Raw genomic sequence first — 27,756 nt, 5'->3', positions numbered from 1 at the left:
GAGGGGATGTGGAATGAAGAGAAATCAGGAATAATTTTGTACCATTTTTGGACACTTTTTCAACTTCATATTACCCAAAAAAGGATAGCATGTTTTGTAAGAAACGAATACAGGAAACAGTCCCACAGAAAGAGCATACAGTCTACACTGAGAATCCCACACAAGGTGTCAAAGTTTAGGGGCACAATTAAGAATATTTTATTTAGCTGACAAACCCGCCATTGTCCGAGTATTAAATTTCCCAAGTTTTTACTGGAAAAATAATTTTTGTATGCTGGGCACAGCTGCTTCATGTATTTACAACACAATTTTGTAAATGTCTCTAAGGCAATGCCTCTTCATGCTCTACAGACGGCTACTGTTTTCAACTAAAGCTGTTTGTGCTTTGCAGCTGAGAGCTGTCAAATGCATTGCCAGGTGTCAGGGATTTCCTTAAGTTCACTCGACTGCAGGAATAGTAAAGAATAAATGTATTAAAACTTCATAATGAGTAATTTTTTTTTCACACAGCTCAGTGTTTATAATGTCATATCTCTTGAACTATGTGTCACACTATGATGTCTTTGGGTACATACATTCTGCGGCATATGTGGATACTGTCTGCGACATACATTGTGAATAGATTTAGTAGCAAAGAAGTAGTAAATTTAAGTGTTGTGCATGAGTGACAGTTTTTCATGCGTCTCAGTATTTATGACGTTGTATCTCCCGATCCATATGTTATACAATGATATATCTTTGTAGGTACATTCGGTGGCATATGTGGATACTGTTTGCAAAAAGTGTTGTGAATAGAGTTAATAGCAAAGAAGTAATAAATTTAAACATAATGCACAATGTGGCAGTTTTTCATGCATATCAGTGTTTATGACATGCATGTCTTCTGAATTGTGATAGTTTTTTTCCCCCACAGAACTGTATTGCTGCTTGATAGTAACAGACATGTGTGGCAAGTTTGGTCGAAATCGCTCCGGTGGTTTAGGAAGAAATGTTGAGGGGTATTTCATGACAGCTTTCAATACCTCATCCAAGAATAAAAAAATATAGTAAAAAAATAGGATGTGAACTAAGGTGCATGAAGGCTGACTGATTTGAACACATGCCTTATGTCACTTGACTCCTTCATCTGCTAGCTGGGGCTCTCCTCACCATCTTTATATGCAATGGATGGAAATCACAAATTATTCAATTTCTTGGAAACTATAAGGGAGTAGGCAGATTTGTACGAATAAAATTTCCTTAGTTTTTAGTGATCAGTTGCATCTGATCCAAAAGGGGCCCTGCATTATGACCTTTAAGCTCAATGTTTTTCTGTAATGGAAGCCTGGTGACCTAAATCATTCCACATGAGTTATTTTTAAAAGATACACCAACTAGTGGGCCAAAACTCATTTAAGTCAGTAGGTCACACATCCTGGTCTCTCTGAATTAGCCTAAAAATGAGAGTCTCAGTGGTTAAGATGCTGCAACGGAGTTCTGGAGAAAAGGGGTCACATATCAATAAACATTTAGCACATTTCTTATGAGAAAATGTTCTCTTGCTCCAGTATTTAAGCTGACAGTGCATTAGTGTTAACAGGGTAAACTAATTTTGTATGGCATATTTGGATGAAGTTCCTCAAAAGGGATGTTCAGCCACATCTTTGCTAGTTCTTTCAACTGTATGCCACTGCGGCGATTTGCATGGCCCTAACATATTCCATTAACCCTACCATGGACAGGGCACCTACAGTTTAATGTGGAACCCCAACCACATGTCATTCCTGACATATCTTCACATCACTGAGGTTACGTCTAGCTTAATGGCAGACTGAAGGATTCTGGTCTCTGGGATTTAATTCTGCAACCTTGTCAGCACAAGGCTTGCACTTAAGAGACAACCAAGCCAGTTGACAGAGTAAGGTGTTGAAACAGAGAGCAGCAAAAACCATTTGAAGCTGAGCCTGATGCCATTATGACTTTGCAAAGTGAATGTAATATTTTGCGTTGATGGAGAACATGTAAACTGTTGCTGCAGAGGCCCTACCAGGTGCTCAGGTAACAGTGAACTGACAACATCACTATCTTTCATGCTTGACCATCAATCACTTTCTTATTTTGATCCAGGTACTGACTCTCCATGCATTTGGGTTTCTGCTTACCAGGTGTACTGGTATGAAATGAGCATTAAGATACAAATGTATTGATAGGGAACATTTGTTGTGAACGAGCCTTAATTTTTTTTGTTTGGTTGGTATGACATCTTTCAAAGATATTTAGTATACATCAAGTCATGGAACAAACAACATCATACTGTTAACAATGTCGAATTTTGTACCAGAAAGTGATGACTTGCAGAAAGCATTAATTTTTTGTTTTCATTTGAAAAAAAGTGCTGCAGAGTCGCATCGAACGCTTGTCGAGGCATATGGTGACCATGCTCTATCAGAAGCAACATGCAAAAGATGGTTTCAACGGTTCAGAAATAATGATTTTGATGTAAGAAATGAAGAATGTGGAAGACCACCAAAACAAGTTCGAAGACACCGAATTGCAAGCAATATTGGATGAAGATGATACTTTGAGTCAGAAGCAAACGGCAGCAATGCTGAATGTTGCACAACGAACAATTTCTGACTGTTTGAAAGCTATGGGAAAGATCCAAAAGTGAGGAAAACGGGTGCCACATGAATTGAATGAAAGACAGATGGAACACCGAAAAACAATTTGTCAAATTTTGCTTTCAAGACATGAAAGAAAATCAATTTTGCATTGAATTGTTACTGGCGTTGAAAACTGGATTTATTTTAAGAATCCTAAATGGGAAAATCATGGGTTAATCCAGGACAACCATCAACATCAACTGCAAAACGAGATTTATTCGGCAAGAAGACAATGCTCTGTGTTTGGTGGGAGCAGAAAGGTGTGGTCTATCATAAGCTTCTAAAACCCAGTGAAACTGTGAATACTAATCGCTACAGACAGCAAATGATCAATATGATCGAAAAAAGATCAGAATGGGCCAGAAGACATGGCAAAGTAATTTTTTTACATGACAATGCACCGGCACACAAAGCAAAACTGGTTCAGGATACAATCAAAACACTTGGCTGGGAGCTGCTACCCCACCTGCCGTATTCACCAGACCTGGCCCCTTCCAACTACCATTTGTTTCCATCAATGGAACATGCATTGGCTGAGGAACAGTTCGATTCCTACGAAGAAGTCGTAGTTTGCTTCAAAAGACGAACATTTCTATTGGCGTGGTGTCCACAAATTGCCAAAAAGGTGGTCAAAATGTATAGAAAGCAATGGTCAGTACTTTGAATAAAATGTTTTTCCTTTTCAATTAAAAATTAGTCACAAAAAAACGCTCATTTCATACCGGTACACCTGGTAAACCATTTGACACTATTAATGGGATAGTACCTTGAACCACATTTACACTGGTTTCTGTTCACTATTTTATTTTCAAGTCTGCAGTGTGATTCCAATCATATTCGTTGTTTGTGTCCCCAGCAACACTAGCTATCAACCATTTCTTCATATTTATTTCCATTCTCTGCTATGCTGGACTTTCAGCAAATGTTTCACACTGTGTATTTACACCGAAAGCTAAGCTATGACAAGTGAAGATATGAATTAGTGATATGTTGTGATGCATTAATAATACTTAGTGATTTTAGCAGACAAAGAAGAAGATGTATTCCTTGTTGGTGGACAAAAACATGCTATAGAAGACATGGCAGCAACGACACATTCTGTGAGTTGAATTTGGAATTTCACTAGGATGTCGCTGTATGATTTTGATATTCTAAAGAATACGTTAGTGCCAACTGTTTCAAAGAAAGACACAAATTTCAGAAAAGCAATTCCTGTGAAGCATGGATTTGCTGTATCTTTGGTTTTTGGCAACATGATATTCCTATGAAACTGTTGGATATTTATTCTACATTTCAAAGCCAATCATATCTCAAATAGTTCCTTTGGTTTGTAAAGTTTCGGTTGAATGATTGAAAGATTATATAAAGGTAATGCAGTTACATTAACAGCACTGAAAAATATATTTAATTAATCATAGATTTATATGTAGATTAAAATTACACCAAATCAGCATCATATTCGACAAACACAATCTCTTCCACTACAATGTCACTGGCAATCTGCAGCTGAAGATCCCCCTACCACATCTGCATTCACTGTTGAATCCTCTCCTGCACAAATTCATCTCTGCCACAAAGAGAATGTCTTTGGCTGTAATTGGCCTTTCACAGGACTGCAAGCTTACGTAATGTGCACAACAAACTTCCCGATGGCTCTGATGGAATTGTGCTCTTGTTGTTATTACTGCAAAACATTCTACAACATTACAGTTGCCCCATTTTCAGCTATTTTTATGGAGGGGGCAAACTTGATGGTTCAGCTACACCTACAGATTCGTCCATATCCTCATCTGGCATCTCTTGTGGAACTTGAAGTCTAATTTACTTTTTTCAGATACCAGTGAATCAAGATGAATAGCATGCAAAAGAAAATGTGTTCAGCCAGGTACTCCACTTATCCCACTGTGAAGGAGCAAATGAAGGGTAGAATATTGTCCTACAACAGGCTGTTGGTTGCGGGAGGGAATTTTACAATTACAAAATGTAATTTATCATTGTGCTGCTTGTTAGTTTGACACCAATCACAACTTTTTATATGCTGATGTTTTCTGCAAAGGGAGGATTTCAGATGGTGACGCATTTAAAAATACCTCTGTAAGGAACTACTTCATACAAAAAAGTGAACCTGCCATGCATGAATGTTTGCCTGGAAGGACAAAGCAGTTACCACTTGTATTCCTGGTAGATGATGCTTTTCAATTACAAGAAAAATCATAAAGTCATGTCCAAAAATGCACAACTGAGACACAAAAAGAAGTATTTTACTTGACAATTGTCAAGGGCAAGGATGAAAGTAGAAAATATATTCGGTGGGACAGCCTCTTGGTTTTGTTGCTCCCCAAAAAAATCTTGTTGCAATCTGAGAAAGCATAATCTATCACTATGACAGCAGTGTGTCTCCATAATTTCTTAAGGAGAAATCCCAAGTCAAGGAGCTATTACAGCAAACAGGGAAGCATTGTCTCTAAAAAGGTGAAGTGATCCCAGCAGCATGGAGATGAGATGCTGCTGCATCATCTATTACTGCACTTCCAAATATACAAATAGAACTTCAAACACAAACAAAGAAATTCATGTTGAATTTGTTAATTACTTTGAAAGCCCAGAAGAAGTTATACTATAGCAAAATAATTAATCATAAGCCCATGTCCCCTTGTGTACCTCTTTCTTGATTGTATTTCTTGTTTCTTTGGTTCCTGAATATCCTCAAAGAATCATAAATAATCAAAAGTGGACCACTCTAGTTAATACAGAGACTCGGTACCACTGCCCAAGCCTAATTTCTTGATCTCTCCAACTTTTCTTTTTTTCTTTCTATACTGAGCCACACACAGGTGCTAAGCACCACAGTGATATTCTGTAGTGAGTCCTGTTTCATCTTCATATTTTTATAATTCCAGGGGCACTCCTTTGTCATACAGAATGTGAAGTGTTCAAATATGTGATTTCTTATCAGTTCCAATATTTTACAAAACACACCACAACATGCAACATTACACTAAGTAGGACAGAACATAAACAAATTCTAGAGCTGCACAGCAGCATGTAGTGGTATCAGACTACGAACAATGTTACCTTCGATCTGTAGTGAAACAGCTATGGAACACGTTTTCGTGTTTTTAACATGTTGCAAACATCAATAGTACAGTAGTAGCTGCACACAATATCATAAACATTGTAGAAAAACATGTTTCAAACACAGTGTAAAAAGGATTTGAAAAGGGTCGTTGCCAATTTCTTTTCTCATACTTCTCCATATCAGCTTGTGCTCTATTTGTAAGGACCTCAATGTTCAACAGACATGAAACTCTAACTTACATTTCTTCCTTTTGTATGGTTTGATTGTTATTTGACAACCACTTGGCAATGAGCCACTTCACAGATAAATTTTTTGTTCATTTGGAAAATAACTAAATCTCCCATTATTAATGCAATTATCCCACTCTCTACCTTAAGTGATTTGGGGAAATGTTAAGAAAGCTAAAGTTGAAAAAGGAAGAACATCAGATTTAACATCCAGTCGGTGATAGGATTGTAAGAGATGGAACACTAGCTTAGTCTGGAGAAGAATATCAATCAGATTCTTTTCACTTGTAACCTCAACAGCATATGCCTTAACACATTTAGAGAAACCATAGAAAGCTAAATGTGCACGTCCAGACATAGCACTGAACCCTAGCACTACCAAAAACAAATTTAGTGTGCTACACACTAGATCACCTCACTTGGTATCTAAATTGGAATTGGAATGTAATGTTTAAATGTGATTCCCCCACAAATACACACATGTACATACATTAAACTAGCTCAGAAACCCAGAAAGAGATCGTGTGGACTAAACTGTGGTGGGGCAATATGTAACTGTGCGGAAGAAAGAAAAGGGTAGAGACAAGGTAGATTCAAAACTAAAAGCCAGAAACTGGATTCTAATCTTGCCTTTCAAGAGCACAAATATTTTGATCTAGTGTAACATCTGACCTAGCCAGAGAGTTCATGGCAGGCATTGTGTTACAGCTCTGAGAGGATGTTCTGTATGCTAAGCAATATCCTACTACAGACCCCCACCCCCTCCCTCACTCACCCACAGATAGTGTCTTGTCCATTGAGTTCCAGCTGTTCAATGATTCAGTAACACTACAGAACATAAGACATGCTTCCACTCACATTAATGTCCACTCTCTTTCCATAATCTGCTCTTATATTGTGTGGCTCTGAGAGATTTAATCGCTATTTGTGTGCATTTTAGACACATTCTCCAATTTTTTGAGATGTAATGGCCAAAACATTTTTATTCAATAAGAATTTTAACCTTTTTTCCTATTCTTATCTCCTTTCCTCTACATCTAAGGCACAAATAATTACTAATTCTGGATGGTAATGCCCCACAACAAAAAGCTGTCCTGATGGACGAAGCCTGCAACACTATTACTTTCTTAAAAGCATTAATTTTATCTTTCAGTTATCTAAATGTAACTGGGAAAGTGTAGTCCTTTTCAATAACAGAGTAACCTGTACACTGGTATAAAGAAATACACAAAAGGTTTTCAGAGTTAATTTTTCAAGGAGACTGAAATAAACTGATGACATAAAGATTTTTACTATCACAAATAAAATTTAATTATTGTTCCTGATGTCTCCTTCCTCCCAACAAGCATTTGTCATACAGTAGTGACAATACAGATGTAAAAAAACCTTACTATTAAGAGTCAAGTAATAAAAAATAAGAACACTTTTCAACTAATTACCAAGGAGGATAGCAGTGAATAAATAAAGAATTTCACTCACAGAACTAGGGTTTATTAGTATGTTCCCTTATTTCATGAAGCATAAAAATGATGCTGGTAAATACTTAGATAATTGCCACTACTATACTCCCTTTGTTAAAATTATTGTTAGAAGTATAGTTTTTTTCATATTGACCATTAGATGTGCTTAATGACATGATTATGAGCAACTGTTGTCAGAAAAATAGAGTTTTAATAATTATGTACTGCCAAAGAATGGGAACAAATTACCTCCTCTTTCAGCTTACTCTGTTTAAGTACATATACATACCTATGTCTTTTCCTCAACTTCTTAGACTTCTGACTGATGGCTTTGCTGAAGAAAAAATAAATAAAGAAATAAATACAACAAAACTCTATTCCAAAAGTCTGCTAAAAATTTAATAAGGCATCAATAACCTCAATTTAACATCTTCATACTAAAACAGAAAATAAGGAAGCTCATTAATATAATGGGTGATTCAAATGGAGTAGTGATGCATAAAACACAAATTCAATTCCCTCTCACCTCCATGTTGGTGAACAGTGGGAACCTGAACAACCCTGAGGAAGACTGGGTACCCAAGCCCTGTGGGAAACAGGGTCAGAGCATATGAGCACAGGGCCAAAACCCCTGACTTGGAAAGAATTATTGTTGTGAATAATTTAATACAGAAAGCGCCCGACTGCCCTCAAGAACACAAAATAAGTGAGGAAAAAGGATACAAATGGGACTCTTAAATTCAGAACATGAAATATATGTACCCTGCTGGAACCAGGCAAATGAACAGCACAGCCGAAAAAAGGTTAAAATATGTTTTGGAATTAGCTGCCCTCCAAGAGATCAGATGGAAGGAAAAAGGAGAATAAGGAAGCAAAAATTTATGTTATATTACTCTGGGAGAGGTGAGAGACAAGGAGATAGTGGTGTTAGGTTCATTGTAGGAAAAAAAAAAAGGAGCAAATCTGTCGCTGTCTTTACGTCATATAATAACAGAATACACAGCCTAAGAAAAAAAGGAATATTCTATAATATGACTTTTGAAAACATACATGCTCCAACAGAAGGATCAGATGAGACTGTGTTGGATGGCTTTTATGGACAGCTACTGTTGTAACGGTGACCGGAACAGTCACGGGGTTGAAGTGTCAGAAAACGCGGCGGGACCCGCGGAGCGGCCCGCGAACAACAACACGCCCAATGATAGACCTCACGACAACAACAAGAACGAGACAACAGAGTCAAGAACCTAACAATACAACCACATCGACTCGTAAACAAAACACGAAAGTAAATATGTTGTCTAAGGCGAGGTGATATGTTCAGAGACGTATGCAATGTTAGACTGGCTGGCTGAGCGAGAGGTAGGCGCTTAAGTACTCTATCTGGGATGCTGTTATTGGCCACTGCAACCACGTGTTCCACTGTGGCGCCCTCCCTCATGCTAAATGCGGGCCAGGAGGCGCGCACCGCCACAGCTTAAGGTGCGATGGTGCAGAGACCTCTAGGGGTCTTCGACGTTCATGATGTCTGTCGGGGATTCAAATTCCGCAGTGCATGGTACCAGAGCTACACAAAGTCTGTGAGTGGATACCTGCACCTGCACATGATTCAAGAATAGCCCTGGGATATTATAATGCAAAACTTGGAACAGAAGGAGCTTCCCCCACCTGTTTCGGTATGGAAAGCTTGCACGAGAAAACAAGTACTAATGAGCTGAGAGTTGCCCAGTTCACAGCTGTCAATGATCTTAAAGCAGTAAGCACATGTTTCACAAGGAAAAAATTTCACAGAGGGACTTGTTATATTTCTGGAGTGAATGATAGAAGTCAAACTGACCATATATTGATATCCAAGAGATGGGCAAGTGGCAGTGAAAATGCATGCACATTTCGGGGAGTTAACTTTGACTACTACCTTATAGATGCAAAAGTGAGGCAAAGGATTGCTATTCTGTATAAAGAGGAAATTATGAGAATGCTGAAATAGAATGTAGAAAAATTGGGAGATCAGCTTTCGAATATCAGAATAAATTGAAACAGAAATTACAGGTACTGGAGCACAGCAATGACATAGATAAGGAATGGCAATGTATTAAGAATAATAGCATAACTGCGTCAAAGGATGTAGTCGGGGAACCTAGAACATCTAGAAGTGAAGGGTGGTAAGATGATGAATGTAGATAGGTGGTTCAAAAGAAGAAGTGTCTCCAAAGAGAAACAAGAATAATCCAGGCTACATACAATGAAGGGAGGATAGAAGTGCAAGGGTATGCAGAAGAAAGAAAAGGGAAACCTTAAAAAAGGAAGACACGAGATATTAAAGAGCTTTATAATAGGAATGAGAGGGAAGGTGTATAAGAAGTTAAAAGAATGAACACAAGGGTATAGACCTAAAATAATAGTCTGCAAGGATAAAGATGGAAACCTGCTGACAGGAAAGAGGAAAAAGATGGACAGACAGAAAGAATATTTTAAAGAAGTGCTGGAGGGTGACTGCAGTGATGGGGAGCAATGGATATACCATACAGTACATCCAAAAATAGAAGAGTGTAGACTTGCATAAACACAGAAGGTGGTGAACTGTAAAAATCACATATCTCCAGGAAATGATGGAATAATTGCCGAGCTTTTAATGAGAGGAGGCATTACTTTACACAAATGAATATTTAAATTTCTCTCTTTAATCTGGAATCAAGAAAGAATTCCAGAATAGTGGATTATAGTTGTAATCTAGCCGATACATAAGAAAAGCAACAAAGCACGGTGTTCTAACTACAGAGAAATAACTCTGTTGAATGTGGCATAAAAGGTTTTATCTGGAATCCTATACAATAGACTATTACCATCTGTGGAAGATGTATTGGATGATTATCACCGTGGCCTTATGCCTAACACATCAACTGTGGATCAGGTATACGTACTGAGACAAATACAGGGAAAGGCATATGAATATAATATACAGTTCAACAGTATCTATGTGATCTTCAAGCAGGCCTTTGATAATTTTTAATAGGAAAGAGATGTTAGAGGATATAAAACTGCTTTGGAAGGGACGGCGAATTAATCAATTTTTTAGTATCAGTAATGGAGTTCAACAAGGTGCTCCTCTTTCCACAATACTTTTCAATTTGACCTTAGAAGAAATTGTAAGAAAACTGGAAATAGCTGGGCACACAGGTATAAACACCACACAATTGAATGCATATATTGCTGATTTTTCAGTTATGAGTAGATGAAGGATGTCACTGGGGAGAGAAGCCACACAGCACAGGGGACTGGAAATTAATGACTAAAAGACTAAATATATGAAAATCCATACAATAGAGGGCACCAAAATCTGCATAGCTGGTCAGCAGGAGGTTTTAATTTTCAACATGTAAATGATTATGAATATCTAGGGGCTAATACTGTCTCTCTTTCCAAGCATTAATCCCGACCTGGCAGGGTCTGCTGTTATGGTTAACTGGATGTGATGTGTTAATTTTAAGGGGTGGCTGGATGCCCCTTCTGTCGCCACTCCTTCCCCCCTGGGACGGAATCAGTGTACCCCAACTCTCTGCATCTAGTGTAAATCGTTAAATAGTGCGAACATGTTTCAAATGTCTGCAAGCCGTGTAACTGAGGCAGAATGTGGGGACCAAACCAGTATTCACCTAGCGGGATGTGGAAAACCACCTAAAAACCACATCCAGGTTGGTCGGCACACCGTTCCTCATTGATAGTCCGCCGGGCGAATTCGATCCGGGGCCGGCACACCTACCCGAGTCCAGGAAGCAGCACATTAGTGCTCTCGGCTACCCTGGCGAGTCATCTAGGGGCTAATATTAATAAAGTAAATCCCATGTTCACTGAAATAAAAGCAAACTTTTTAAGTGCTGATAGGTGTTACCAAACATTTAAAAAGCTGATGTCATCTTGAATGGTAAATCAACAGCTCAAAATGGCTATATACAGGTGCGAAGCATTGACACTAACTAGCACTGATGAACAACAACTCAGAATATTTGAACAAAGAATACTATGTAAAATTTATGAAGGGATTCAAAACAATTATGGTACTTAGATAGCAAGAACCAATCATGGTTTGGATCATCTCATACAGGGAACTGATACTGTAAGGCTAATCAAAAGTAAAAAAACAGCTTGGCTGGGGCACATCCTAAATACAGAGGACACAAGAGCTACAAAGAAGGTGTTCCACTGGAAACCAACAGGAAGAAGGTTAAAAGGAAGACCACGTAAACAATGGCTGGGTGATGTGGAAGAAAATATCAGAGCCCTAGGAGTCAGATGATGCAGAAAGAAAATAAATGAGAGGCCAGAATGGAAAGAAATTGTTAAGAAGCTACAACAACAAGAAGACGAAGAAGAAGAAGAAGAAGAAGAAGAAGAGGTCAATATGATACTTGTACTTTGGAGGAAAGAATATATAATTATTCCTACACTCATGGTATATAAATAAATTAATTAATTATAACATTTAACAGGCCATTGCACCTTTACAGAAACAGAATATAAAAAAATAGCAAACAAATACACTCTGACCATATTCCACATAAATTAACTGCAGAGTGCATTTCGTCCTTGTAGAAATGATTACGAGTTCTAGTTTCGTGAAACAAAAAACTATTGTTGTTATTATTATTATTATTATTGATTTTATTGACGAGAGGTGCAGCTTTTCCACTGAAAAGTCAAGATTTAACCATATTTCCAAGCTCATTTCTCTTCTCTTCCTTCTCTGCATTCTCCTCTATTCAAAGAACACATCGATGTTTTCATGTTTCCTGCAATGGCATGGTCTTTAGGGATATGTGTGTGTGTGTGTGTGTGTGTGTGTGTGTGTGTGTGTGTATGTGTGTGTTGTACCCCTTTACCTCTTCCCATCCATCCATCCATATCTCTCTCTCTCTCTCTCTCTCTCTCTCTCTCTCTCTCTCTCACTCTCTCTCCCCCCCCCCTCCCCTCTCTCTCTATCTCTCTCTCTCTCTCTCTCTCTCACACACACACACACACACACACACACACACACACACACACACAAACACACACACACTCCTCCTCCCTCTCCCTCCCCCATCGACTTCTATTTCTTTCAAAGTAGTCTTGAAATTAAATTGAAAATGGCAACTACATTTTAGACTTACACATTCACGTTCTGTCGCTCTTGAGTCGTTGCTGCAAACCAGTCATCAGATGAAGAACTATCTTGAGATTTTCTGTAGTGGAAGAAAAATATTTCTTTGGAAAAATTCATTGTTTTATACAGTTGCATCTTATTTTTCTTCATAAATGTATAAAATATGAATCACCATTTCACAGCACACAACTGTCATAAAAGGGCATTAAAGACAAATCCAAATATTTTTCCAACCAAAATTGACAGTAATGTCAGATCAGTTACTGTGTGTGGTACAATATAATTGCCTTATTGCTGTCTGAGATAGATCATAATGGAGCTGATTTGGTATTAATCTCCTTTGATGTTAGTAAATTTTCAATTTACATTACTATAATTAACTAATGTCAAGTGCAACATTCCGTGTTATTTACTAGCGTGTAAAATATACTCCAGATTTTAAACACCAACAGTCCTTTTCCAAGGAGATAAAAAAATTAGATTAGAATGCACCACTAGTATTAATCTTAGGAATGCTTCTAAGACTGGAACACAAATTACACATGGACAAGAATGGGGCAGAAAATCAGAATGGCATTTTTAAAGGAACCACACTTTTTGTCAAGAAACAGTGGTATGATTTGAATATCAAAGAAGTCAGGCACAGACAGGTATGAGTATTACCAAACTATTAAGTTAATAAGTTGTGACAGCAAAACAGTAACAGAAGGATCAAAAGATAAAATCCAACATGGGATAAGATCAGTTCAGACCCTGAAGAAATTTAGGAACACATTAGGCAGTATTATTTCAGCAACTTATTTCTGAAGATAGGTGAAGGAAAAACAAGCCCACATTGACAGCATTTGTAGATTTGGGAGTGTTCTTTAAATTTAGTGATTAGAATTCACTCTTTAAAATTGTGAAATTGCCAGAGACAAAATACAGGAATAAAAGGTTATCTATAATTTGTATGGAAACAAGACTGCAGATATAAAGAGTTGAGGGACGTGAAATGGAATCAATAGTTAAGAAGGAAGTGACACTATACTGTAGCCTTTCCCATTATTAATCAATCAGGCAGAAAAGGAAACTGAGGAAAAATTTGGAAATGGAGTTTAAGTTCACAGTGAAAAAATAAGAACTACAAGTTTTGTTGATGATATTGTAATTCTGTGCAAGACTGCAAAGACTTGGAAGATCAGTTGAACAGAATGGATAGTGTCCTAAAAAGAGGTGATAATATAAACAAGAAAAAAGTAAAACAAGTGCAATGAAGTGTGATCAAATTGAGTCAGCTTGTTGAGAGAATCAGATTACTAGATGAGATGGGCAGGAAAACAACTGATGATGGCTGAAGCAAAGAAGATATAAAAGGCATACTGGCAATAGCAGGAAAAGCTTTTGTGAATAAGAGAAATATGTTACCATTTATATCAGTATACATAAATATATTACACAAATTTAAGTATTAATGAGTCTTTTGTGAAGTGTAGCCTTAGACAAGGATGATAAACAATACAGATAATAAGAGAACACAAATTTTTGAAACATATTGCAGAAAAATGCTGAAAATTAAATAGGTAGATCAAGTAACTAATGAAGAGGTACAGATTAAAAGCAATGAGGACACAGCTTTATTACACAATTTGATCACAGTAAGGGCTAGGTTGATAGGACACACCATGAGGCATCAGGGAATGGAATTTGATAATGGGGAAAACTGTAAGGGGTTAAAATTGATCATGAATACAATAAGATGGTTAAAAATGCATATAAGTTACAGTAGTTATACTCAGATGAAAAGAACTGCACAGGGTACACTAGTAAGGAGAACTCCTTCACACCTGTCTTGAGACACAAACAACTGCAACAACTGTAGGTGCATGGAAGGAAGTGAATTTAAGACCTCTGGCAACCATACATCCAGTGCAATAATCGAGATACAAAATACTGCTGCAATTCCTTTCCTGTTTTTGGTGCCACTTATCTTGGTCACTTTCCATATCTTTTCCTTACTATTTTTTTTCTTTTTAACAGAGAGAAATCACAGTTCTCACAATGCAACACTGCAAGACACTTACTTATAAGACTATTGGCCTCAGGCTAATCTACTCATTTGCACAATTACTATTCTTTGTCAATTTTTATCCTAATTTTTAAAATGGCAATGGACAACATAGTTTCTTTTAACACTACTCTGGCAAAGAGACCAGGTCTCAATTTAAATATTAATCTATTACAGTCACCTGCCAGTTCCCATGTCTCCAAAGAGTTTTAAAGATTAAGACTCAATTGATTAAGTATTACTTAATCTGTGTGATAAGTGTTGCTCTCTCTCCTGCATTTGTGATTTACAATAGTGTACATTACTGACCACACTGGGAGGAAGAATTTTGAACTTTTCTGTGCATCTACCCTTACTAAATTTTGGTTGCTAATGAGACTTAGTTTTCCTCAAGATGCCTTGCCACGAACAGACATGGATGATTAATGCTCACCTCCAGATTCCTGCGTGACCATAATTCAGTGGCAAAGCAATTTCATTCACTGCTGCAATACTTCGTACAGCTCGGCAGTATGGATGGTGTTTCCCACCTCTCTTCCATCACGTATGAGCAAAAATCATCCCCCTCACGATTTCCTCCCCCCCCCCCCCCCCCTCACTCTGCCTTTGCCTCTGCACGGAGATGTCTTTCTGGCATGATGCACATTGTATAATTTATTGCTTCCACATTGTATTGTTTTCATTTTAATGTCATACATCTTATCGCTGAGTACTAATGGGGCTGACACATAAGATCTGAATTACAACACGTTAATGCAACAGTGTAATCTCAAAAAGATGACTGTTGGTGACTTTCAGTCTCACATTCACAGACTGTATTCCCAAGTTTTCTATACCTACATCCGCACTTTGCAAACCACTGTAAGGTGAATGGCAGAGAGTACTTCCCACTGGACCAGTTACTAGTGTTTCTCCCAGTTCCACTCATGTATGGTGCACAGGAAGAATGATTGTCAAAGCTCACGTCTGTGCTCTGTAACTAATCTAATCTTGTTCTTGTGAGCCTTAAAAGAGCAATATGGAGAGGGTAGTAGTATATTCCTAGATTCATCATTTAAAGCTGGTTCCTGAAACTCTCTAAATAAGCTTTCTCAGGACAGTTTGGGTCTATCTTCAAGTCATGGCCAGTGCCATTTGAACTACCATTCTGTTTACATTCAATACCCCCTGTTAGACTTCTTTGGTATGGGTCCCACACACTTCGGCAATATTTTAGGATGGCTTGCCAATTGTTTTGTAAGCAATATCCTTTGTAGATTGATTGCATTTACCTGGTATACTAACAATGAACTGTAGTCTGCAGCCTGCTTTTCCTGTAACTGAGTTAATGTGATCATTCCATATCATATCCCTAAAAATCATTACAGCCAGATATTTGTATGAGTTGACTGATGATTCCAATTTTGTGCCTGTTTATCTCAGCAGTTTATCATCATCATCAGTGTATATAGTTCTCACAGCAACAAAACTGTTTTACATATGTAACCAAAAATACATAGGCCTAACTGTTTACACCACATAAACATTCAACAGCACAGACTACAAACGAAAGTTGACATGCTCAATTCAGATGAATATCTCACTGGATACTTCATGTATAAGCTACCCTTGATACCAAAAGGGAAATGTCTGTTAGGACACTCATTTGCAAAGTGGTCCATTGTCTCAATATCACCACAGTGATACGACTATCTGTGCAAAACCCAACTTGTGCAGGTTGTATTAGCACATACCTTCTCAAGTTCAGAATCAATTGAGCTGTACCCACACCTACCCAGGATGATGAAAGCCTAGAAGTTAAACAGTTGAGTTGTCAGTAAATTTGTGGTTTTGGGTTTTTATGGCTTGTCACTAATGTTCCCATTCATTTTCCAAGTGGAATAGAGTGAAGAGCATTTGGATTGATACTTCACATGCTTGTCTTCTGGATTTGAGGTGTTTCAAGTGTACCGAAAATTAATCTTCGTTAAGAGGTACTGATTAATTTTTAGAAACTTGCTGACAAAGGTTGTAGTAAGTTGCCTTTTGATGAAGGTGTGCTGGACAGATGTTCAATAATATTGGTAGCCAGCACAATGGTGTAGATCTGACTGTGCTACTAATTAGAGGTCTGCATCTGATGTTTATGCTCGCTTGAATTGCTTAAAGCATGCAGTTCCGTGTAAGACTCTCAGATGTCAATACAGTCACTTTGGACTGAGGGGGCAACAGCACTTGACTTTCATGATGCTCGTTGGAACATTGCACACTCGAATTGCTTAGCCATCTGCTATAGTTACCCGAGCACCTCTCAGTCTCCTGCTGTAGGATCACGGCGCATGAACATGAGATGAAAGAGTGTGCGAAAGCTAAGCCTAATTCAAAATAATATATGCTGGGTGCAAAAGACAGTGCCTGTAACAATGTTGGGGAGAGATTTTCATCAGCACCTGACAAGGGTGTCGGCCACGTGTACTATGGCAAGTGTTCTGCTCTCCTGTCTTTGATACCCGCCATTAGACATCTCAAGGCACATGTCTGCAGTTTACGATACAGTAACAATATTATGAAACAAAAAGTTGCCACTCACCATGTACAGGAGATGCTGAGTCGCAGATAGGCACAACAAAAAGACTGTCACAAATAAAGCTTTTGGCCATTAAGGCCTTCGTCAACAACAGATGACTGAGACACACACACACACACACACACACACACACACACACACACACACACACACTCTCTGCAGTGTGGTTTCAGTTGCCTGAGACTGCAGTTGTGTGTGTGAGTTGCATTTGTGTGAGTGTGTATGTGTGTGTCCGTCGACTATTGTTGACAAAGGCCTTAATGATCAGAACTTCTATTTGTGATAGTCTTTTTGTTGTGCCTATCTGCGACTCAGCATCTCCACTATATGGTGAGTGGCAACGTTCCTTTTCATAATATTATTACATTCCATGCTGGATTTTTAACTGTTTGATTACAATAAAGTGTAATTTCTGAAGCATTAGCAGTTTCAGTGAAAGCTACAATAATTAAATAGGCGCATAGAAATGCGTGCCAGAAACCTTATATTAACATTAGGTGTAGGATTTTACGATTTATATCAGGAGCTTGTAAAATGTCAGTTCAGAATTGGGAGACGTAGACGTTTCCAACATTTTGCTTCCTGTTGCGATAATAGTACGAAATACTGAAAGACAAGCCAATGAAATACAAGCAAGTATGATGGGCAGCATTGCTCAGGCTGTAGGCGTGAACGCATGTGGATGTACAGTTGATATATGCACCGAAAGATATCAGAAAATGTGTTACCGTCTAATAGCGTGGATTTTGCTTATTGAGATTAGGCACTACGAAATATGGCACTGGTGCCAAATCACTTTTCTGAGAGAGAGAGAGACAGAGAGAGAGAGAGAGAGAGAGAGAGAGGGGGGGGGGGGGGAATGGAGAATTTACTAAGAACTACATTGAGGAAACATTATTCAAATTGTTAGGAGTAAATCCCCACCATTTTAATAAGATTTCATTTGAAACAGACAAAGACTTTAATGTAAGCAAGGCACTGTAATCCTTTCAGCATTATTATGCAAGCATTACTAATGATTTGAATGTAGTCCTGAAACATATGTTGGATGACTATTGCTTAATAAACGGGCTTGAAGTAGTTTATTCCACGACTTATGCTGGTAAAGATAGTTACCGTTTCACGAAGAAAACTGGTGACCTGAATTCACTACAGACAAAGTTGAAGCAAGAAAAGTAGAGTAAGTGTAACAGCTTGTTTAGAATGCTACACAATGTACTAAGGAACTACGACAAAGTCATAGAACTGCTCCTGGAGAGAGGTGTGTCTGAAAAACTTATTGATAACAACAACAACACTGCAAAAGAACTCATGACATTTTTAGAACGATTCAGAGATGCAACAGGAATTCTAGAAGGCAAGAAGTTTCCAACAGTTCTGTTTGTTTTGTTACGGGTGCACAAACTGAAAAGTCATTGTAATATAGGACCTGAAGATACAAGGGTGCATACGTATTAATTATTCAAGACAAGCTGCATGTCCAGCAAATGAAAACTGTGCTTAATTGCAAAATGCTGCTTTCAGTGTCACTGGTATTTTGGCAGTACACTACAACAGCTGTATTATCATCTACTAACTGCAAGTACTATGACTAGTGAATCATCGCTCTCTCGGTCTCACAGATGAGAAAGTTGAAACTCCAGCATTGTACAGAATAGTAACAATTCTGTGGTGATTATTGGAAATGATATTTGTTTGTGACACAGATGAGACCTTAAATAGTGTGGGTCAAATGGCTGATGAAGTATAGGTTCTGATAAGATAGAACAATAAAAATTTCAGTGCGGTTTGACCCATTATCTTTGACAGGTGAAGCGAACTTGATCCGAAATGAGTCGATTCATTGTAATTACACCAACAGGGAATAATTTAGAAACAATTTCATTCTTGTTAGATTTCTAATTTGTGACTTGGTCCAATTCACATACATACATTTAACTCAGTAAAGCAGATGGTGTTTTAAAAAGCAGCAACATAATTTTTCATTATGAGACTGACAAAGTTGGTAGATGCATAGTTTTCCTGTGAAATTCCAAATCATTTCCAAAATTTCGTTATTGCATTAAGCAAGCTGTTTTCTCTTGTGGATCACAATGATGTCTTGATTATAAACTGCCACTCAGGAGTATACATCTTCAGCGCAAACAAACTGATCTGAGTGTAGTTCCATCGGCTGGTGGGTGCGACACCAGTCTGCAGACACAGTGTGCTGATAATAATATGGTGGCAACAACAGCACAGCGAGTGCATCAGACTGGGTGGCTTCTACCCACCCCCAGTATGGCCCCTCATTTGACAACAGCTCACTTCCGAGCGTTTGTACTCGGGAAGCTGTGCAAGTGCGGTGCGCTCGAGCGAGTACGAGCAAGCAAAGCTCCTAATTTGCAGACTTCACTACTAATGATTCTCATAGCTGCAATCAAATGAACATCAACTTTATTCACATAAGTGCTGCGGAGTTAAACGGTGCACAACATTCTGCTGTGGAGTATACTAATATATAGGATGCTCCGTGGACAACTACGGCATTTAGAATGTCAAATCAAACACCTTTCAGCTGTCCAATTTCCAAACTGGGTACCAGTTTTGGCAATATGTTACACCATCTTCAGGCGGGGGGACGACCGCAGTTTGTGGTCTACTGGCTAGCGTTGCTGCCTCTGGATCAGAGTCCCGGGTTCGATTCCTGGCCGGGATGGAGATTTTCTCTGCCCGGGGACTGGGTGTTTGTGTTGTCCTCATCATTTCATTATCATCATCATTTGTGAGAGTGACTAGATTTGATTGGGAGAAAAAAATGGACTGTGTAACAATTGGGATTTTATACGGGCACTGATAACCGCACAATTGAGCGCCCCACAAACCAATCATCATCATCGTCATCCATCTTCAGGCCTCCTAACCGATGTGTAAGAAGATTCCAGTCAAAATAGAGGCCAGCATTCAAAGACTCATATCTTGTAGATTTCTGCTTGATACAGCGATCACTTTAAACATCCAGTCACTGTATAATGCAGAGATTTACAGATACCAACCGAAGTTGGAAACTTCCTACATATCGGTCAGGAGGCCTGAAGGTGGCGTAATATATGCCAGAACTGATAGCCCAATAAAATAACAGTTTGGAAATTAGATGGCTGAAAGGTGCTTCAATTGACATTCTACACAAAAAGCCAAGGTCCCGCAATCATCTCTGAAAAGATGGACATACAGAGACTAATGCATTTGCTCCACATGTAATACTTGCCAGTTTCCTTCCCAGGTTCACTCATGTTTGTGCCTTTTTAGCTGTTTTGGAAAGGCGAAATGATATGTTAGTGTTCTGTCTAATGTGACACCAAGGTACAGTATGTGAACAAAAGTATCCGGACACCCCAAAAACATATGTTTTTCATATTAGGTGCATTGTGCTGCAACCTACTGCCAGGTACTCCATATCAGTGACATTAGTAGTCATTAGACACCATGAGAGAGCAGAATGGGGCACTCCGCGGAACTCACGGACTTTGAATGTGATCAGATGACTGGGTGTCACTTGTGTCATACATCTGTATGCGAGATTTCCACATTCCTAAACCTACCTCGGTCCACTGTTTCTGATGTGATAATGAAGTGGAAACGTGAAGGGACACGTACAGCACAAAAGCATACAGGCCAACCTCATCTGTTGACTGACAGGGTCCACCGACAGTTGAGGAGGGTCGTGATGTGTAATAGGCAGACATCTGTCCAGACCATTACACAGGAATTCCAAACTGAGATGGACCCACTGCATGTACTATGACAGTTAGGCGGGAGGTGAGCAAATCATCATCTCGCTTGGTGTAAGGAGTGTAAACATTGGATGACTGAACAGTGGAAAAACTGTCTTGTGGAGTGTCGAATCCTGGTACACAATGTGGCAAACCGATGGCAGGATGAGGGTACGGTGAATGTCATCTGCCAGCGTGTGTAGTGGAGGTGGTGGTGGTGGTGTTATTGTGTGGTCGCATTTTTCATGGAGGGGGCTTGCACCCCTTGTTGTTTTGCGTGGCACTATCACAGCACAGGCCTACATTGATGTTTTAAGCACCTTCTTGCTTCCCACTGTGAAGAGCGATTTGGGGATGGCGACTGCAGCTTTCAACATGATCAAGCACCTGTCCATAGTGCACGGCCTGTGGTTACACAAGAATAACATCCTTTTAATGGACTGGCCTGCACAGAGTCCTGACCTCACTCCTACAGAACACCACTGGGGTGTTTTGGGACGCCAACTTCATGCCAGGCCTCACCAACCGACATCAATACCTCTCCTCAGTACAGCACTCCGTCACCGACACACACAGTCGTCGCTCCGGCAGCGCGCAGAGATGTCGTGGGCACGCCCGGAGTTCCGAGGATCGCTGAGCAGAGCTATGGGTGTGGCGGATCGCCGTACGGCCGAGCCCACTCGGTCGACGGCCCCATCCGGCCCCCCAAATACGACGACTGGAGAAGTTGGCGTGGCAGACCGCCGTCCGGAGGAGCGAGCTCCCCCGGCGGCCCCGTCTGACCCGCCGTCTACGGCGACTCGGCCTTCGAACCCGGACCTCGAGTCAGGAGAAGATGACGATGTCATCGTCAGCTTGGCAGATTTCCTGCCCACGAAGAACGGGAAAAGGACGGCAGCCAGCGCACCGCATCTCCCAGATGGCGGGCGACGCAAGCAGTCCTACACCACCGCAGCAACCGGCGCCAAAAAGATGCCAAAGAAGAGGAGGCAGCTCGCTGTCTCTACAAACAGGGGCAGACGGCGCGCCCTACCAGACGACAGCGGTGCTGGATCGACATGGACGACCGTCACGTCGAGACGTGCGGCCAGACCACGGACGACGCCCTCACCGCCGCCCACATCGACCGCAAACCGCTTTGGGGCACTTGCGGTCGAAAATACGACTGAACAGCCTACTTCAGAGCGGTCAGCGCCCACGGCCGCCGCCAAAGCAGGCTGTTCAAATGATGATGATGACGAAGAAGCCGTCCCCACCACCGGACGGCCACATCCGAGGCCGCCGCCCATAGTTTTCGAGGTGGCCGAAGACTACAAAGGTTTCCTGCAGCTCGTGAGGCAGTGGACGACTGCCGACTTCACCTTGCGAGCTGCAACAGGGAACCTGGTGCGGCTACAGGTCGCCAACACAGAAGATTACATCAAGGTGACGAGCGAGGCGTCAAACCAGGGCCTCCACTGGTTCACACACGCCGCCGTCCCCGAGCGACTACTGAAGATAGTCTTCAAGGGACTACCTATGGCAGCTCAACCTGAGCTGCTACAAGAGGAACTAACGGACCTCGACTTCCGCGTGCGCAATGTGACGCGCGTGAAGTCGCACGTTAGCCACAAAGAGTCGCCGTCACTTCTGGTGATCGCCACTGATACACCAGAAAACAGGCGGCTCTATCAGGTGACGAGGGTGGCCAACACAAAGGTCACCATCGAGAACCTGAAACAGAAGAGGGGCCTGGTGCAATGCTTCCGCTGCCAGGGAATGGAGCACGTGGCTTGCCACTGCTCCTTCCCCGAGAAGTGCGTGAAGTGCGCCGGGGACCATGTCAGCAGACTGTGCCCGCTACCGAGGTCGCACGCGCCCAAGTGTGCGAACTGCAGCGGCCCACACGTGGCGAGCTACCGCGGCTGCGAAGTCTTCAAAGCCGCAATAGCTCGCCAAAACGGGCAACAGGCGACGAAGACTGCCGACCGCTCCCTCCGCCGTCCGTGCCCAGGCGCAAAACCGGCGAGGCGGCCGGCACACGCCAGACAGACGCCGGCAGCCACTGCTGCCAACTCCGTCCCCACTGAAGGGGGCAACAGAAGCTGGCGCACCCGCGTCAGAAAACGTGCGCGCGAGCGCACACCAGACGACCAGCGCGCCTACCAAGTCCATGGGAAGGCGCGCAAAGAAGACCACGCAACGACGGGGGGCGAAAGGCGCGGCAACGCGCAAACCGCCTCACGTCACCCTGCAGCAACCAGCCAAGGCGCCACAACATCAGCGCTTGAAGGAGGGCTGGCTGCAGCAATTTCAGCACTCTCTGCGGCAATCGACAAGGTAACACACCTTGCCGACACGCTGCAGAGAGTGGCTCAAACAGTGATGACCGCCTCAACGGCGGCTGTTCAACAGCCGCCGAAATAAGGCGCTCCCAACGCCGTCCACGCCAGGAGCACTGAAGTCGGCCTGTAATGGGCCCACCCAGTGTCTGCAGCGCAGACACAGAGAAGTCGTCACAACCTGAGAAGGGCCCAAGAAGACACTAAGAAACAAGAAGAACCCACCATTCCAAATGAAAGAAGACTTGGAGGCACGGTAGGGCAAGCCTACTAACACTCCGCCATCCAGGGGTAGCGGAGCCCCTGCAGAAGCCCGGGTCGTCGTCGTCGTCGCACTCCGTGAAGAATGGGCTGCTATTTCCCAAGAAACTTTTCAGCACCTGACTGACTGTATGCCTGCGATAGTGGAAACTCATCAAGGCTAAGGTGGGTCAACACCATACTGCATTCCAGCATTACCGATGGAGGGCACCATGAACTTGTAAGCCATTTTCAGCCATGTATCCAGATGCTTTTGCTCACATAGTGTATTTTGGCTTATCATCATAAACAACTACACTAAGAGAATTGAACTGTGGGCTGACCTTAGCTGATGTTAGATAATTAGAGAGGTGGGAAAGATGTACTTCAAGAAGCATAAGATCTAAGTTGCCATAGCTTAACCCTCCTAGTACTAGTGGGATCAATATGACCCCATAAGCACACTGGAAATAGATATCACCCTTGTTGTCAAAACTGTTATTTTGAAAATGTATGACTTTCTCTTTGTGAGTCAATTGTACCAATGATGTTTCAATAACTTTTATTTTTACACACATTAAAATTTATTACTGGTTTCCGCACTGAGTAGCAATAGTCAATCTGACCCCAATCTAAATTTCTTTCTGTTTCTTGAATATAATATTTATGAAAACAGAATGATTACTGTTACATTGAACAATTGTTATGTATATTTTTATGTTTAGTTCATTGCAATACTGCCAATATATCTGACATAAATTATTTGGGGTCTATATGATCCCAACTGTATTCACTGAGACAAAAAAGCACTCTAGTAGGAGGGTTAAAATCTTCATAAAATTTAGTGGGGGCTGTGTGTTAGATGTTCTTCAAATTCAGAAAGATTTTTATTCTGATATGAAATTCCAAGATCATCTGCATACTTTCCATACATAAGAGCGAAATATAGTCAGTTTTCAGAAGGGAGAAATAACCCTTGCTGATCGCATGTGACTATCAGTCACACACTGTTTGATTATACACTGCCAGAGAAAGTGGGGAGGGGGGAGGGAGTAGTACAATTGCAAATACGATGTTGATTTTGATCTGATGATGGCATATGCCACCTGTGGGATAGTAGATGTACTGATAATGGTTTAAACATCATCCATCGAGAGACAGTTTAGTGGCATAGTTACCGGAACACCATCTGTGTCTATCCTCTAATAGGGAATACCACAGCCGGAAGGCTCTGTGTGGAGCAAATGTGTGAAGCAAACATCCGATCTTGCCACAGAGATGCATTCGTGTTTCCTACAGTCACCTGAGTGAGTTTGAAAGAGGTCAAATTGTGGCCTTCTGAATTGTGGGACAGTCCTTTCAGAGAACCCCTGCATAAGGTGGACGTTCTGCTTTAGCTGTGCAAAGATGCTGGTATCAGTAGTCACACGAACATTCTCACACCCGTAGAAGAGGTTCTGGGCATCCACCCAGCACAGATGCCTGCCAAGATTGCTATATTTTAAGGCCAGCAGTCGCAGATCATACAGCTACCACAGCACAGATAAAAGGACTTGTGAGCCTTGAAGTGTCAACATGAACTGTTGCAAACTAGTTATTAGCAGTGGGACTATGGGCACACACACCTCTAGTCTGTCTTCCACTCACACTATAGTATTGACATGCATGTCTTGACTGGTGCCATCAGAGGACCACTTGGAAGGTGGAATGGCATGCTGTGGCCTTCGGTAATGAAAGCAGATTCTTCCTACACACGAGTGAAGGTTGTCTGCATGTTATAAATGCAGCTGGTGAGTGCTGTCTCATAAGAGTGCATTTTTCCCCCTCTCCACATCAGGCAATGTGGTCTGTAGTGCAATTAGCTATAACTCTTGTTCACCTTTGGTGTTTCTGGAGGGGATGCTAACCAGTCCTTAGTACATGCAGAATGTCGTTAGATCCGTTCTTGCAACAGGAAGGTGATGTGTTGTTCTAACACGATAATGCTCACCCGCACACTGCCTGTGAAACTCAATGTGCTCTGCAAGATGTGCAGCAACTTCCCTGGTCAGCACGATCTCCGGACTTGTCTCCAATCGGGCACATGTGGGATATGTTGGGACGAGTAGTTACTCGTATGACTAGTCAGCCGACAACTCTTACAGAACTACACGAACAGGTCGAGCAGACGTGGCACGACATATCCTAGGACAGTATTCACCATCTGTACTGTCGACTGTCTGCCAGAATCTGTGCCTGCATTGCTGCCCGTGGAGGCTACACTACGTGTTTCGGCATGGGTCGATACGTGGTACCTCAGAACTGCTTGTACTATTGATCTGTAAATGTAATTATTTTATGCACTCCATATGCATTGCTCCAACACTAAATCTTGAGTCAATTGGAAACCACTAAAAAGAGTACACTCTTTTTTCTGCCAGTGTATTATCAACTTTTCTGGATGTAACTGTCACAAATCTTCATTGGTGAAAAGCAAGTTTACGATAATGTTGTCACAAACTGTGTCTCCTGTGAAGTGTTCTTATGCAAAAACAAAGACAGCTGAAAAAATACATATACATTCTTATAACTATCTTTGTGGTCTGATATTGCTGTCCTGAACAATACATAAAATGCATTTAAGTGACATCCAATCAAAGATTCATTACCATCTTTCGCAGGTCCTCACAGTGTTTCGAGAAGATACACGGTGGCCTACGAAAGACTGGCCCAGAGTATTAGACTGCTCATTGTCACCTGCGACATGTAGTCTGTGGGGTGGTTCCATATCAACAAAGAGCAGTACACAGGATTTGGTGACACAGTGGTGTACTACAGGGTCAGTGGCAAACGCAAAAAAGAATCGAGCCCCATCCGTTTGTATACCTACTGCAATCATAGATATTCGAGCACTTATGATCCAGAGTCCAAAGAAGTTGACACATTGTCACGACAAGTGAACATTTATGTAGGTCTTGTCAAAGTGTTATTACTTGTCCAGTTGACTGCAAGTGGCATCTCAATGGTAGACCTAGGTGTCATATAGAGGGAGAAAAGTGACCAGTGAGGACACAGGGTGTTGTACCCATCCCCCTAACCAACAAGTTTGAGGTGCTTTCTCCCACTGAAATTGAAACTGAGCCACTGGGACTCACTTCACCTCTTTTGAGGAAAACCATTTTGCCTGCTGTCAAGAGGAAAAGTGTAAGGGTCTATTAATCGCCAGCAGTTCCAATGTATGGTGAATGATGGTACCTCTTAGGGAAATGTCAGGAAGGGACAGGAAAGGACACCAGGTGCACTCAGTGTGTATGCCTGGAGGTCTCACACAACACGTTGAAGAGTCTATTCCAGCTGCCATTGAGGGAACAGGGTGCAACCAACTGCAGACTGCGGCACACTTTGGAACAAATGATGGCTGTCATCTGGGCTCTGGTGTCAAACTTAAGTCATTCCAGCAACTGGCAGAGAAGGTTGGAAGACCAGCCTTGCGCAAGTAGTTTCAACAAAGCTCACAATTTGCAGAACTGTCCCTAGAGCTGATTGCAGCCCTTTGGTTCTGAGTCGAGTGGAAGCACTAAACCAGAGACTTTGGACGTTTTGGAACTAGTTAGGCTGCGACTTCCTGGACTTACACCGTAGGGTTTGAGGACTGTAGGATCCCCCTAGGTGTGCCCTAGACATCAGAAGCTGCTACTCAGGTAGCTAACTGTGTACGAGGTGCACACAAGGGTTTTTTAGATTAGGCAACTCTCCATCCAATCCAAATAACAACAGCTGTAGGAAACCCAGAACTACCAGTGTAAGATTGAAACAAATGCCTCCCACACGTGAGAGTATTAAAATTCTAATGGTAAAGTGCAGAAGCATTCACAACAAAGTGCCAGATTCTGAAGTGCTCATGAAAAGCAGTGAAGCTCACATAATAGTAGGTACAGAAAGCTGGTTGAAGCCTGAAATTGAGAACAGTGACATTTTTGGGGAAATTTTAAGTGTATATCAAAAGGATAACAAATGGGAAATGGAGGTGGTGTATTTGACGTAGTAGACAAGAAACTCAAATCTACCAAGATAGAAACTGAAGCTGCATATGATACTGTTTGGGCAAGACACAGTATCAGGGATGGATATAAAATGATAATTGGATTCTTCTATTTTTCACCAGACTCAGCTCCTGATGTAACTGAAAGCTTTGGAGAAAACCTCAGTTCACCTGTACATGAGTTCCTCAGTCATACTGTAATCATCAGTTGAGTCTTTAATCATCTGGTAATTAATTGGGAAAATTACTGTTTTATTAGTG

At 41.1% G+C, this 27,756-nt stretch overlaps 1 protein-coding gene across 5 annotated transcripts in view; it reads right to left on the bottom strand.

Annotated features, from left to right (window-relative positions):
- The window catches only part of LOC126192472 (telomeric repeat-binding factor 2-interacting protein 1-like), a 204,528-nt gene that overhangs the window by 26,894 nt on the left and 149,878 nt on the right, over positions 1–27,756 (bottom strand). For all 5 annotated transcript variants that reach the window (XM_049932606.1, XM_049932609.1, XM_049932605.1 and 2 more), the window contains 2 exons: positions 12,556–12,627; positions 7,698–7,742 (listed from right to left, as the gene is read on the bottom strand). In XM_049932606.1, coding sequence (XP_049788563.1) covers positions 7,698–7,742; positions 12,556–12,627 — 117 coding nt within the window. The remainder of the gene's footprint in view (positions 1–7,697; positions 7,743–12,555; positions 12,628–27,756) is intronic.

Source organism: Schistocerca nitens, chromosome 1 (assembly GCF_023898315.1).
Source record: "Schistocerca nitens isolate TAMUIC-IGC-003100 chromosome 1, iqSchNite1.1, whole genome shotgun sequence".
In the NCBI taxonomy this organism is placed as follows: domain Eukaryota; kingdom Metazoa; phylum Arthropoda; class Insecta; order Orthoptera; family Acrididae; genus Schistocerca; species Schistocerca nitens.
Note: the sequence above shows the minus strand (reverse complement) of the source record. Positions and strands in the feature narration are given on the sequence as shown.